The following is a 13193-nucleotide window of genomic DNA, read 5'->3' as shown; positions in this document are numbered from 1 at the left end:
ACTCCCACAGGGCACCATGCACGCAGGCGGGGCGTGGGCGTTCCCAGAACTAGGAGGCCAGGCCGAAGCGCAGCCCCGGGGACAGAGGGACGGGAGCCATGGGCTCTGTTCACAGGTAGCATTTTTACTGGAGCTGTCAGCCCATCACAGGCCAAACCAGCCAGGGACCCCCCCACGCCGGGGGTCGCTGATCTGCCTCTTCCGCTGCTCCTCCAGCAGCTCCTCCTGGACTCTGTCCTTGACAGAGCCGCCTTCGCCTTCAGGGCTTGGCTTTTTCTCAGGAAAGAGGTCCGGGAACGTGAAGGTCTGTCCGTGAGCCTACAGAGAGAGGGGGCCAGTGCTGCAGCACAGCCGGCTCCGGCCGCCAGTGGGAGGGAGGGTGGGAGGACGCTGTGGGCGCCGAGGGCCGCCACGCCACGCGGACAGAACCCCCCCACCCCTCCCCAGCTGCCGGGGCCCGGCTCCTACCCACACCTCCAGCACGGACAGGGGTCTCTGTCCCTGAGCGACATCCCTGCCTGGAAAGAACCCCCTGGGACAGGAGCCCTGGCCGCCTGCAGCCGCTTGGCAACAATGCCCCACAAACAGGGTCTCCTTGGGGGTGTCGGCGGGCAGTCTGGGCAGTGGGGCCGGGGGCTCAGGGAGACATGGCCCGCCACACGTGTGCAGTACCCCTGGAACCTTCCCATCCAACATGCCCACGGGCCGTTACCCGTGTTGCCGCCCACCCCCTCGGCACACAGCCCTCGTGCCCTGCGTGTGAACGACACCGGGGCGGCCTACACGCCAGGGCCAGCCCTCCGGGACGCACTTCTGTCTCACCAAAGGTTCAGTGTGCCCCTGTCCCCCAGCCCAGCCGGACCCCCAGTGTTGAGGAGGGAGGACCCCAGCTCCTAGACAAGGCGGGAAAGTGGGGGACAGCACGGGATCTGGGCATTCTGGTCCATGAAATCAGTAAGGCATACTCGGTTCTCGCAGACCCTTCTGCGAAGAAATCTGGGTGTGGGCAGGCGGCCACGTGCGAGCTGACCCGGCCCCTGCCCACCCCCCCAGAACGTGAGGTTCACGCATTCGGGTCACGTGGTGCGGGGCGCGGGCCGGGTGGTGAGAAGCAGCCGCCGTGCGCGGTAGCCAGCCCGCGGGAGGGTTATCTTACACGTTTCAAACCTTTTTTTTTCTTTTTTAAAATACCAAAGGGCAATAGTTTACATGCAGGGCTGATTGCCCAGAACGGGGGGTTTATGTTTAATATATCGAGGTGATTCTGCTAGTTTTCTGAGGTGGGGGAAACCCAAAATGACATTTTAAATATAAATACAAAGATGGCAATTTGCAACAGCTTGGGAAAAACATGAGGAAGAGTGGAAGGAACTCTCTGCTTCTACCAGGAACGGCTGTTTATGGTGCCCCTGCGGCCCCTTTCTAGAGAGTTCACCTTGGGCTTTCAAAACCAAAACTCTCAAAGAGCAATCTGAGAGCGGAAAAGTACAGAAAAGCAGAAAAATGTCATAAAAAGGAAGAAACCGGCCCTGCAGCAATGCCGGAGCCCCGGGCCTGGTCTGCTGGGACTCACTCCTGCGGCCCCCGAGGCGCCCTTCATTCCTGTGCGCTGTGTAAACACCAGGCTCCTGGGCAGGTCAGCTCTGTTGTGCGGCCCTGGGGCCCTGGGGCCCTGGTGGAGGAGCGAGGATGTGGGCCCAAAGAGATGCTTATCAGGTTGTCAAAAGAGGAAAAAATGCGGGTCTCCCACCCAGTGGGGCCAGCTTTTCCACAGCAGCAAACTCCAAATAAACCTGGTGACTTAATTTGTCTTTCTGATCAACCCTCTGTGGGCTTCACAATTAGCTGCTTTTAGAAGCCCCGAGGGGGGCCCAACGGGACAGGCCAGCAGAGCACCAGGGACAGAGAAGGTACCCCCTTCCGAGGGCGCGGCCCAACCTCCTGGCCGTTTGCAGGCTGGCAAACATCTGCAGGAGCCCTGGGGGGAGGTGGCACAAAGGGAACCTGGCAGCAGCAGGGCCCCCGGGTCTGTGCACCTGAGGGGCGTCAGGGAAACTCAAGGCTCAGGCGGCTCAAAGGCCACCGTGACCACAGCTCTGCTGTGAAGGGCCTCGTGGGGAATGTGGACGCGGGCCGTCCCCAGCCTGCTGCGAGCAGGGCGGGCGGCCGGGCCCCGTAGGAGGACGCGGGTGTCCTCCCCGGCCAGCGGCACGCACCCCCGGCGCCGGCTGACTCTGTGCATGGCATGCCCTGGGCCAGATGACCACGGGCCCTGCTTAGGACTGCGCTGTGACTGCTTCCCAGAGAAGCCGCCATTCCAACTGACTCCTGACAAACTGCCCGGGAGGCCCCGAACGGGGCTGCCGGCCGAGGGTTCCCAACAGCGCTACTGCCATCTAGCGGCGGCCCGCCCTGGCTCCTCTACGGGGCCGCCGAAGGGGAGTTCACGGGAGCCCCCCAGGTTTCTAACCCCCAGGTTTCAAACAGGAGCAGGCGGGCTGGGCAGACCCCAGCAGGCCCCCACACAACCAGGGTGCGCGGGAGACAGAGCACCAGTGTGGGCCCCACGGGCCCACTGGAAGAGCGGGAGGGGTAGACGAGGGTGTGTCCAACCGTCCCCAGCCCTGGGCCTGCTCAGTGAAGGCTTGCGTGGCTGGAACCCGCTCCTGGAGCCCCTGGCCAGGCAGGAGCTGCAGGGGCAGGCGGTGTTCACAGCGCCACAGCCCGCGCAGAGGGCTGCCTGCCCAAGGCCCCATCAGCGACGTGCACCCCAAGGCAGGACTGTCTCCCTGCCTGGGACCCGTCCAGGGCCGGCCCTCCCGAGCAGGCAGCCTTTGAGGCTCGGAGTGATCTGGTTTCTGTCAGAACCCAGATCCCCGGGCCTGGGTGGGCCTACTCTGCCCACAGCACGTTCAAAGTTCAAAGGCTCGACAAGGGTGGCCCCCGAGAAGTTCCAAAGTGCCCCAGCCCATCTCCTCCCACTGGCTTAACTGTGCTTTGAACCCCAGCCCCTCCTGGGCTGCGCTGTGGGTTAGCACGGAGCGTAGCGAGCCTTGGGGTCCTGCCCCTCACGGCCTCCCTGGGCCCCCGGGTGGCAGCGGCTGCACCAACACCCCCCCCCTGCTCCCCAGCCACGGCACTGCCGGCCAGGCCACGCGACGCGCACTCACCAGCTGCACGTAGGCCACCTTATAGTCAGGTTTCTTCACCCGGACGTTCCTGTGGTCCCTCTTCCTGTTGGAACCTGTCGGGGGGAGAGACGCCTTGCTTGCCAACATACAACTTCTAGAAAGACAAGCCTGAGAGAACCGGCTGGTCACGGGCGCCTGCACCTCACACCCACAGGTGCTGCATCCAGTTTGCAGGTTGTGCTTCCGGAGTCAGGGCCAGGGCCAGGCCTTGGCCCCCTGCACATGTGTGAGATAACTCGGGGGACCGCCTTCCCGGTCAGCCCGGCGCCCTCACTGGCCCCTCGCCTGACTGCAGGCCCTCGGGCAGCTGGGGCGATGGGGTCCCCAGGAAGGGCTGAGGACGGGTCCTGGGGAAGACAGCACTTTGGCAGCACCCAGAGGAGCCCGTGGGGCCAGGCGCCCACGGCTCTGCCCCCGGGGGGATTGTGACCCTAGGAGTTGTATGCCTCAGTTTCTCCCTGTGCCGAGAACCAGGCCCCCAGAGTGGCTGCAAGGACCGTGTGGGTCAGTGGCACGGCCATTGAGCGGGAGGGGCCCCACCCACGTGACAGGGCTCAGCCCAGGTACCCACCATGCTGCACCCTGGTCCGCACGGCAGCCACGGGCACGCTGTAAATGCACTCGAGGTAATTCCGCAGGTCCACCCTGGTCATCCTGGCGGGGAGGACAGGGGCAGTGAGTCAGGCCGGTGGGCAGGTACCCGGGCTGTGGCCACACTGGACCACCCCCGAGGGGCAGCAACCGGTCCCCACCCAGCACTCTCCCACGGACACGTCAGCATGGGGGTGACGGAAGGCCAGCCCGGGCTTCCTGGACTAGGTCAGTCCCATCCACCCTCCTGCTGGCCCATGCTCCAAAGGCCAAGCAGCCAAGCTCCGGGGACTCTCCCGAGGCAAGTGACGGTCTGCGAGTGCCCCCTGGCTGCCGGGAGCCCGGGCCAACCCGCCATCCGAAGCCCTGGGGCACCCCGCTGCATGGTCCTGACCAGCGTCTCCGAAAAATGACTGTTTTTTGTTCCCTTTTGACCTTAACACATCAGGAGCTCGGGCCCTCCGCCTCCCCTGCCGCTGCCCCTGCCCAGAGCAAGCTGGGCCAGGGCTGCACCTGGGACAGTCACACCTGGGGTTTGGAGTAGCATCCTGCAGCGAGGGGGACGGGGAGGCTGGGCCCCTGGAGGACCCTGGCTCTAGCCATGTCAGCAGCTCTGGGGACCAGGCCCAGCCTTGGGGGAGTGGGGCACGGTGACTCGACTCTGCAGGAAGGGCGGTTAGGAAGCCAGCTCCGGCTCCCCACCCAGCCTCTCCAGGTGGAGGGCATCCGGCCACCTCAGCAAACAGCAGGCCTCTGTCAACACCTGCAGAGCCTCGCGGGCGGCATGTAGGGCTCTCCACACTGAGGCGGGAGGAAGCCGGCGCCCCCACTGCGGCGCCACAGACTCACTCCATGGGGATCCGGAACTGCACGGTGTCCTCCGGCTGGGCCGAGCCGGGCCGCACCAGCTGAATGAAGAAGTTGGTGCGGAATATGCGAAGCTGGGGACCGCCCAGCTGGTAGAGAGGGTACCTACGGGAGAGACACTCACGTCCACACCGTGTCCAGAGCACCCCTAGCAGGCAACCACCCGGTCAGCCGGCACGGGAAGGAAATGGGGCAGCTCTCTGCAGGCTGCTGGCCCACAGCCCCGTCACTCGCTCACACAGTTCTGCCCAGTGTGGGCGGCTCTGGCCCCATCTTGGGATGACATGGGCTGGTGACCCCTGAGGCCTTCAGAACGGGGCCAATGAACGATTCAAGAAATAAACAGAGGCCACAGAGAGTGTGCTCCCAAGTCCCAAACACAGGCTGGCGGTGAGACTCAGACACAAGTGTTTGTTCCAAGTGACTGTCCCACAGGCACGTGGCCCAGCATGGCTGTCACGGTCCCAGGAGCGGCCCCACTTGGGGCAGGCCCGCGGACAGCACAAGTCACCGGTACAGTGGGATGGGCAGCGTGCCGGCCCTGCCGGGACAGGAGGCTCCAGGGACATGAGGCTTGCAGTTCACCAACCCCCAGCTCACCCCGAAAACCCCCAGGGTGTGCAGGCTGGGAGCCCAAGGGCAGGTCTTGGTGGGAGGTGGGTGCTGGGAGCCTTACTGTGGAACTCAGCTATCCCCAGTGACCCATCGGTGCACCCAGCACGGAGGAAGGGGCTCCCCAGGGCCAAATCCCATGCTGGCTCTTGGCTCCCACATCTGAGGAGGGTGAGGAGGGCCAGGGCATCAGAGGACCTGGGCAGGGGCAGTGGGGGCTCCCCCAGAACGTGGTCTGGGCTGGGCTGAGTGAACTGAATGGCTGAGCACCATCTCCCTGGGGCATGTGGGTGACTGAGGCAGCCTGTGGTGGCCACCTGGCAGGGCCTCCTTGGGGCATGGCCTCTGTGCAGGCGTGGGCACTGAGAGAGGTGGGGGGCAGGTGGGTCTGGGGGGTGCCGGGCCTGCTGTTTCACCCTTGTGGGGGCTCAGGCTACCCCTGGACACCCAGGGGCTCTTTTCCCCTGTGGTGACCAATGGCAGCGCTGCAAGGGGAAAGGCTGGGGCCCAAGGGTCCCTGTGGAAGTGTGGGGGCGCTGGCTCAGAACCCCCAACCCCTCCAAGCCACCCCCAACATCTTCGGCCTGAGGGCTGTGCTCAGCTGTGGGCAGACAGAGGCCCAGAGTGAGGCTCCAGGTGAGAGGCAGAGGCCAGTGGGGGCAAGCGTGTTCCTGCCCCCACGCTGAGCCCCAGACCCTCCCAAGGCCCCTGTCTGAGGCCTGGGACCCATCCCCCCAACTTGGGAACAACCCGTGCTGCTAACTACCCTCCTGCTTTGTCCTGGAACACAGCTCCCTGGGCCTCCTGGAGGCCCAGCACCCCCGTGGGGCCCACCCCTGGCCTTGGGTGGTTTCCTCCAGCCCCCTGCCTCCCTGACCGCTCCCGTTGTGTTTCGCAAGCACCTCGACCTAACGTCTCTCAGGCAGGGCTCTGAATTTCTCCTCTCTCCTCCAAACAACAAGCTGGCTGGCTGCCACCAGCCCTCCCGCCCTGTGGCCCCGAGGGTGACTCATCCAGGATCCCACCCTCTCCCTCACCCCACCTCATGGCTCCACTGCAAGTCTCCCCCCCAGGGCCTCCCTGGCCAGCAAGGGAGCACGTGCACTCAAGCTGGGCCCCCTGTCCTGGTTCCCTTCCTGCCTGCACGTCCTTGGCCTCCAGGGTAGCTTCAGGGGCGGCCTCCAGGGCCTGGCTTGGAGCTTCCACTCCTTGAGGCCCCTGCCCCTTCCAGGCTGCAGCAGAAAGCAGTGTCCCCTCCTCAAGGCCACGTGCAGCCCTCTCCCCAAATCCATACCCCGGCCCAGCCATGGAGTCTGCTTCCACGCCTGTGCTGGCGGTGGGGGGTGGGGGGTAGGGAGAGTGGGAGAACCACTCTTTATCTGCTCTCCAGGGTCAAGGGCATGCACGCATGCATGTATGCATTCATTCACTCATTTATTCGTGCTTCACACATGCATGAATTCACGAGGCCTGCTGTTCAGGGGGCCATCTGATCCCTGCTTAAACTCATTCATTTATTCACGCATTCACACATGCAGCAGTCACGAGGCCTGCTGTTCAGGGGGCCTTCGGATCCCTGCTCAAACCCAGGGTGGTCGGCCGGGCACCGCGGGGGAGGGGATGGTGGCGCTCGGCGCTGCCCCGCCCCAATGCCGCGCGGGCTGGGCGGGCCCTCGGGGGCGGGGACTGCAGGGCGGAGGGTGGGCCCCGCGGCCGGGCCTGGTCCCGGCCTAGCAGCGTCCGGATGGGTTCGCTCACATGGCCGCGGGGGTGGCGGCGTAGGCTGCGGGACTCGGACCACGCTCCGGCCAGCCCCCCGACCCCGGGCCTGGGGCCCCGTCTCCTGGACTGTGACCGTGATCGCCCCGCCCCGCGCAGGCCTCCATACTCACAGCACGTTCCGCGCCATCGCTAGCTTCCGGCCCGCAGGCGGAAGGAACGGCGTGTGCGACCTCCCCCCCGCCTCCGCCAGAGCGCCCCCTGCTGCCCGGAGGGCGCGCACCCGCCCTGCACGGCAAACCCTGCGCCCGGAGACCGCTGCACCTGAGCCCCACCCGCCGCCCAGGAGTCCAGGCCCAAGTCCCTGTAGCTGCCTCTCCTCGTTCCCCCACTTCCCCGGGGCTGGCCCATGCCTTTCTGCACCTGCAGCGCACTCTGCAGAGCAGGGATGGCGTTGACAGGGAGTGTCAAGCCAGCCACTGGGAGACAAGGGCCCCAGGCAGCTGCTGTGGAGAAGTAGCCTGTAGGCTGGGGATGGGACCCGCAGGGCTCGGGGCCTGGTAGCTGTCCCAGGGAGAGCAGGGGAGCCTTCAGGGAGGCGGGCACATGCCCCTCCAAGAGGCCAGCTTTGGGACGGGGGCTGCAGGCCACCTCCTTGGTATGTTTACTGATGGGAATGGCATAGTGGCCTCACCTAGGACTCAGGTGCTGCAGAGGACGACCGACGGGCCCAGGGCAGGGCTGGGTGGTGAGAGTGGGCTGTGCAGGCCTGCTGGGGTCAGGCAGGGGGAGCACGGCCGTCTCCTGCTGGTCTCCAGGCCCACGTGGAGGAGACCTGATAGAGGGGACATGTCAGAAGGGCCGCTGAGCTGGGGGCCGGGCCGGAGGAGCAGCAGTGGGGCTGGGAAAAGATGTGGAGCTACAGAGGGCCTCCCCTCACCCCCACCCAGGGCAGGGGTCCTGTGAGCTCTGTCCTTTTTATAAAGTGCTGGCTCCGAGGCCAGCTTCTAACGGGAAGGTGTCGTGTGGCTCACAGAGAGGTTGCTGGAAACTGGGTTCCAAGTTGTGTGAGGCTGATGAGGGGGGCGGTGGGTTTGGGGGTCCTGTGACGGTGCAGACCCCTCAACACTCAGGCCTGGCCTCTGATTATCTGCCATCTGCTTTCTCCCCACCAGGCCTGGAATTTCTGAGCACAGCGGAGGGTCCCCCTGTCCCCCACCCTGAGGCAGCTGTGCCTGGGGAGTGCACAGCCACCCCGCGCTGCCCCCTTCTCTGTGCTGTCTGCCCTCGCCTCTGTTACACCGCCGCCACTGGGCTTGCCCCCCTGAATTCACCAGCAGGTCCTCTCCCGCCAAGGGTTGCCGGGTAAAACAGAGGACACCCTGCTAAATCTGAAGTTCTGATAAACAAGGTTCTCGCTGTCTCGGTCGGAAGTGACCCCTCTTTACGGGGGGTACCCTGGTTTTCTGGTCCTGGGGGCTCAGGCAGTAAGCCAGCTGGCAGGACGGGGGGGCCCGGGACCCTCCATTTCGCTGGTGGCAGTCTTGCCTCAGTGGGAAGAGGTGGTTCCCTTCTGATTCAAAGGCTCGATGCAGGCAGGGGGTCCTGTGTGTGACCGGTGGTCGGTCTGCAGAGACGGGCCCAGGCTAGGACGGCAGGCTCACCCCTCCCCAGCCCCTCACCCCAGTGGCTTTGGGAGCTCCAAACAGGCCACGCCCCCAGAGCCCAGGCCGCCTGGACAGTGCAACGGGTCCAAATCTGCGGGCCGTGCTGAAGGAGCGCTTGTGTCCAGGCCAAGGCCCATGGGATCTGCATGCCTTCAGGACTTGGGGCCCTGCAGTCCCCTCCTGGGGCTCCTGGCCCCTGCCCGGCACCCAGGCCTGGCTTCCCCAAGGCACTTCTGCTTCCCGGGGGGCCTGGCACACAGGGACAGACAGCCATCACCTCACCACTGGGAGTGGCCTTTGGAAACCCGGGGCACAACCTGGTGTCTCGCCGCCGTGATACGAACGCGGTTACAAGCGTTTTCCCTGTTTTGTGTCACCGAATCGGAGACTCGTCTGTTTATGTCTTTTGCTCATTGCTTCCCCGTGAGGGTGTGTTATGGACTGAGCTGGGTCCCCGAAATTCATTCCCGGAGCCCTGGCCCCCAGCACCTCAGAATGTGACTCTGGAGTTGAGGTCTCTAAAGAGGGGGTTAAGCCCAGCTTAATTCAGCCCTGCTTGATGAGGTCCCTCGGGTGGGTTCTAATTTACAGGACCTGTGTCCTTATCAGAACGGGAGACCAGGACGCAGACACACACAGAGGGACAACCCTGTGGGGACACAGGAGGAGACGGCCATCTGCACGCCCAGGAGAGAGGCCTCAGGGGGACCAGCCCTATGACCAGCTCTGGTTTCAGACTCCGGCCCCCCGAACGGGGATTGTGAGGGTGTCTGGTTTGAAAGGCCGTCTGTGGAACGGGGTTATGGCCACCCGGCAAACCTACGAGAGTGTTAACGCTCCTGGTGGATTTCTAACGCGTTGAATGGATCCCTTATGTTACCGTCTTGTCCGTCATGTTAAACTCAGAACCTGTTCCCAGTCCACCATCTGCCTTTTCATTGTTCCAGCCGGCCCTGCTGGTGGGCACGGGGACACGCAGATGCACACCTGGGGCGCACGGCCCCACGGCCCTGACCGAGGGGAGTGCCTGCGAGGCCCCGTGTGCGGTCCCTTCCCCCTCCCTCCCTGCCTCCCGGCTTCCCAAGCACCAGTGACCTGGTCAGCTTGCATTTTATAGAGTTTTCCATAAATGGAAGCATCGTATATGCTTTTTGTTTGGCTTCTTTCCCCAGAATAACTATTGTGAGACTCCTTCGTGCCTTGCGTGCGGCGGCCTGCATTCCTCCGGACGCTGCGACACGGACACACCACAGCTGGTTTGTCCGCGCCCTGCTGATGGACGTTTGGGCCGCTTCCAGTGTGGGACGATTGAAAACAAAGCAGTATTTACGTCCATGTGAAAGCCGTTACAAGGACAAACACTTCCTTTTCTCGTGGGGAAATGCTGAGTAGAATGACTTCGAGCACACGGGAGGTTTGTGCTGAAGGGTCAAGAGGAGGGACTTCGCCAACAGGGTCGGGGTCATTTGACATTTCCGCCCGCCTCCCCGATCCTGCGCACGCGGCCACTCTCCTAGGCGGGGGGCCTGTGATTTTAGTGCTTGCTTCCCCCCAGTGACCGAGGGGTCCTCGTTTTCACGGCGCCCTGGCCGCTCATTTGTCTTGTTAATGAGGTGTCACTTCTAATCTTTTGCCCATTTTTTAAAAGCGGGTTGTTTGTTTTCTTATTATTAAGTGTCTGCACTTTTTTAGGGGGTACGTTTATTGTTCGTTTTTCCTTCTCTGAGTGTTCTTTATATCTTCTGGGTCACGTCTGCATAAAGAGTTGCTGGGCAAACGTTTTCTTCCAGCTCCCCCCGCCCGCCCCGGCTTCTATTTTCATCGTCTTGACAGTCTTTTAAAGAGCAGATCGTAAACCTCCTTGATGCCTTCCAGGGCACCAGTGTGCTCCTTCGGGGCCTGTGCTTTGGGGGTTGTGTCCGGGCAATCGTCCTGGCCCACACTCCCAGAGGGTCTGCCCCGGTGGGGGAGTGTGGTTCCCACTCCACCCGTAGGCCTCTGCTCCGTTTTGAGTTGATTTTTGGCTGTAGTGTGGGGGTTGACTCCAAGTTACTGTTACCACTCTCGTTGCACGTGGGCTCTCCCGACGTCCTGGCGAGACTTACCGAACAAGTGGCCGCGGCCGCAGGCTGCGCGGTGACTTCTGGGCCCCAAGTTTTCCCCTCCTGATCTGTCGGAGGGACTTTACCCCGAGACTCGTCTGCGTTCGTGACTCTGATCGTGGACTAAAGCACGACTCTTCTCCTCAGTCAGGGTCGTGTGGGCGGCTCTGGGCCCCTCCACTTCCACAGGACCCACAGGGCCTTCGGGACGGGGACCTGCTGGGACTTTGCGATTGATTGGACCCTGTCCGCACGATGGAGGGGGACCCGCTGTCTCCACGATGTTGACGGGGTCTCCCTGCCAGTGACCATCACGTGTCTCCTCCTTTGCTTCTCTCACCGATGTTTTATATTTTTCCAGGCGTAGGTCTTTTACCCCCTTTTTCAGATATATTCTTAGTTTTGGATACTATTAGGAAGTGGTACTTTTTTTTTTAAAGATCACCATCTGATTGTTCGTGGCTGTTTTCTAGAAATCCAAGGGACCTCACATCCAAGGGGCCTTGTGTCCCGAAACCTCGCCAAGCTCACGCACTAGCCCCTCTAGCTTTCCCCGGCGGCTCCATGGGGCAAGCCAACCGGGTTGTCTGTGGTGAAAGCAGCTTCCCCACAGACCTGTACGAGTGTTTCTCTTGCCTAAGGCAGCAGCAGCCCCCCTCCGTTCAGGGCCCCACCGCTGCGCCGTCAACGAGGGTGGATGCCCTGCTCTGTCCCCATGAGGTGCAGTGCGTGTGAGGAGAAAGCCCCCTCTGCCCCGGCTGCCCCGTGTGTGCCGAGAACTTATTTATTCATTATTTTGATACGGAGTGCGTGTGGTGCTTTGTCAGGCGCTGTTCCGGCCCCGACGGAGCAGAGCCTGGCTTTGGGTTTTTCTTTTTCCGTCTGTTCACGCGGATGACTGTGATTTCCGAGGGTTGTGCCGACCCCGCCTTCGGGGGATGAACGGTACCCGGTTGGGATGCGGTACCCATTTCCTGGGTTGCCGGATTCTCTTTGCCAAAATCGTAGTTAGGATGTTTGTGCCTCGGGCGTGGAGGGGCACCGGCCTGTGGCTGTCTTCCCCTCTGTTGTCCTCGGTGCTCGTGCGGTGTGGCCACCGGCCCTCCGCCTCGCGTTGTCTGGAGGTTTGGAGGAGAGCACCACTCTTTCACAGGGAAATGTTTGCTGGAGCCTGCACGGGAAGCCGTCCGGGCCTGGAGTTCTCTTTGTGGGGAAGGTTTTTTGTTTTGTTTTTTGGGGGGGATGTTTTTAACAACGCCCTTTCCTTTCCAAGGGAGCTTTCTCCCAGGCTGTGTTTTTCAAGGAATCTGGCCGTTCCCTGGAGCCCGTCCGCCCTGGTGGCACACAGCTGTCCGTCAGGTCCCCGAGGCCCCGGTGCTGTCTGTGCCGCAGTGGCACCTGGTGCATCTCCCTCTCTTTCCACCTCACGATGTGGGGCGTTAGCGCTTTCTCCATTTTTGTTGCTATTTTCAAAGAACCAAGTTTGGGTTTTGCCTGGTTTTTCTGATTTTTCCATTTTCACGTTTTCCATTTTGTCGACTTCCACCCCATCTGTATTATTTCCTGCCTTGTGCTTTCTGGGGATTGAATTTGCATGTTTTTCTGTAACCCTTAAGGTGGGAGCGGGGGCCATGGAGTGAGCCCTTTCTTACTCGCCCCCCACCCCACCCCCGCAGGCCCTCCGGGGTGTCCCATCCCCCCCTAGCACGGCCCCAGGCCTCCACCTCATTCCGCCCAGAACACTTCCTAGGCCCCTTGCTGGCTTTTCTTCAACTCATGGATCATTTAGAAGTGTGTTATTTCGATTCTAAATACTTGAGCGTGTTCCAAGGATCTTTCTGTTATTGATTTATAATTTAATTCCTTATGGTCCAAGAACATAATCTGTGTGACTTGAATCCTTCTCAACTTATTAAGTCTTGTTTTATGGCCCGGAGCGCGGTCTATACTGGTGAATGTTCCGTGCACCCCAGGAAGGAATGTGGGCGCGGGTGGCGTGTTCCATAAATGTCAGCAGAGTCGAGCTGGTTGGCCACGCCGTCCTCGTCTCCCCCATCCCTGCTGAGCTCCCGCCTGCCTGGCCGATTAACCGTTGAGAGGGGCAGCCCTCGCTGTCTCCAGCTGCGGTTTAGTCTGCTTCCCCTCCAGGGCCGTCACTTTTGGACTGACGACCCTTTCAAAGATCTGTTACTGCTTTCGACCTGCAATATGTGTGTCTCTAGATGTAAGCGTGCCCCCAGGCAGCAGCGAGACCTCTGCCCAGCCCTGTGTGAGCAGCAACGCTGCCCCCCCCCCCCGTCCCACCCCGTGGCCCCCTTTGCAGCCCTGGTCAGTTCCCCGCCCTGCCCTCCACCCCCCGCCTTGGGCACATGCTGACTGGGCCCTGCTGTCCTGGAGGCCCCCCTTTGGGTCCCTCTCTGGTCCTCCGTCCCATGACCTTTCTT

The 13193-nt window shown here is 62.4% G+C and overlaps 1 protein-coding gene across 2 annotated transcripts; it reads right to left on the bottom strand.

The window, feature by feature from the left end:
- Nucleotides 1-104: 104 nt before the first annotated feature.
- MRPL23 (mitochondrial ribosomal protein L23) lies at nucleotides 105-7207 on the bottom strand. Of its 2 annotated transcripts, none has more exons than XM_024574330.3 (5): nucleotides 7154-7207; nucleotides 4632-4754; nucleotides 3763-3845; nucleotides 3171-3244; nucleotides 105-318 (listed from the first exon to the last, which is right to left on the bottom strand). In XM_024574330.3, exons 1-5 carry the CDS (start codon nucleotides 7168-7170, stop codon nucleotides 145-147), a joined length of 471 nt encoding a protein of 156 aa, XP_024430098.1. In that variant the 5' UTR covers nucleotides 7171-7207; the 3' UTR covers nucleotides 105-144. The 2 variants fall into 2 exon arrangements, with proteins under 2 accessions (XP_024430098.1, XP_053781838.1); XM_053925863.1 differs by lacking the exon at nucleotides 7154-7207 and adding an exon at nucleotides 7020-7133.
- Nucleotides 7208-13193: the final 5986 nt, after the last annotated feature.

The sequence above is a fragment of the Desmodus rotundus genome, chromosome 5, assembly GCF_022682495.2.
Source record: "Desmodus rotundus isolate HL8 chromosome 5, HLdesRot8A.1, whole genome shotgun sequence".
In the NCBI taxonomy this organism is placed as follows: domain Eukaryota; kingdom Metazoa; phylum Chordata; class Mammalia; order Chiroptera; family Phyllostomidae; genus Desmodus; species Desmodus rotundus.
Note: the sequence above shows the minus strand (reverse complement) of the source record. Positions and strands in the feature narration are given on the sequence as shown.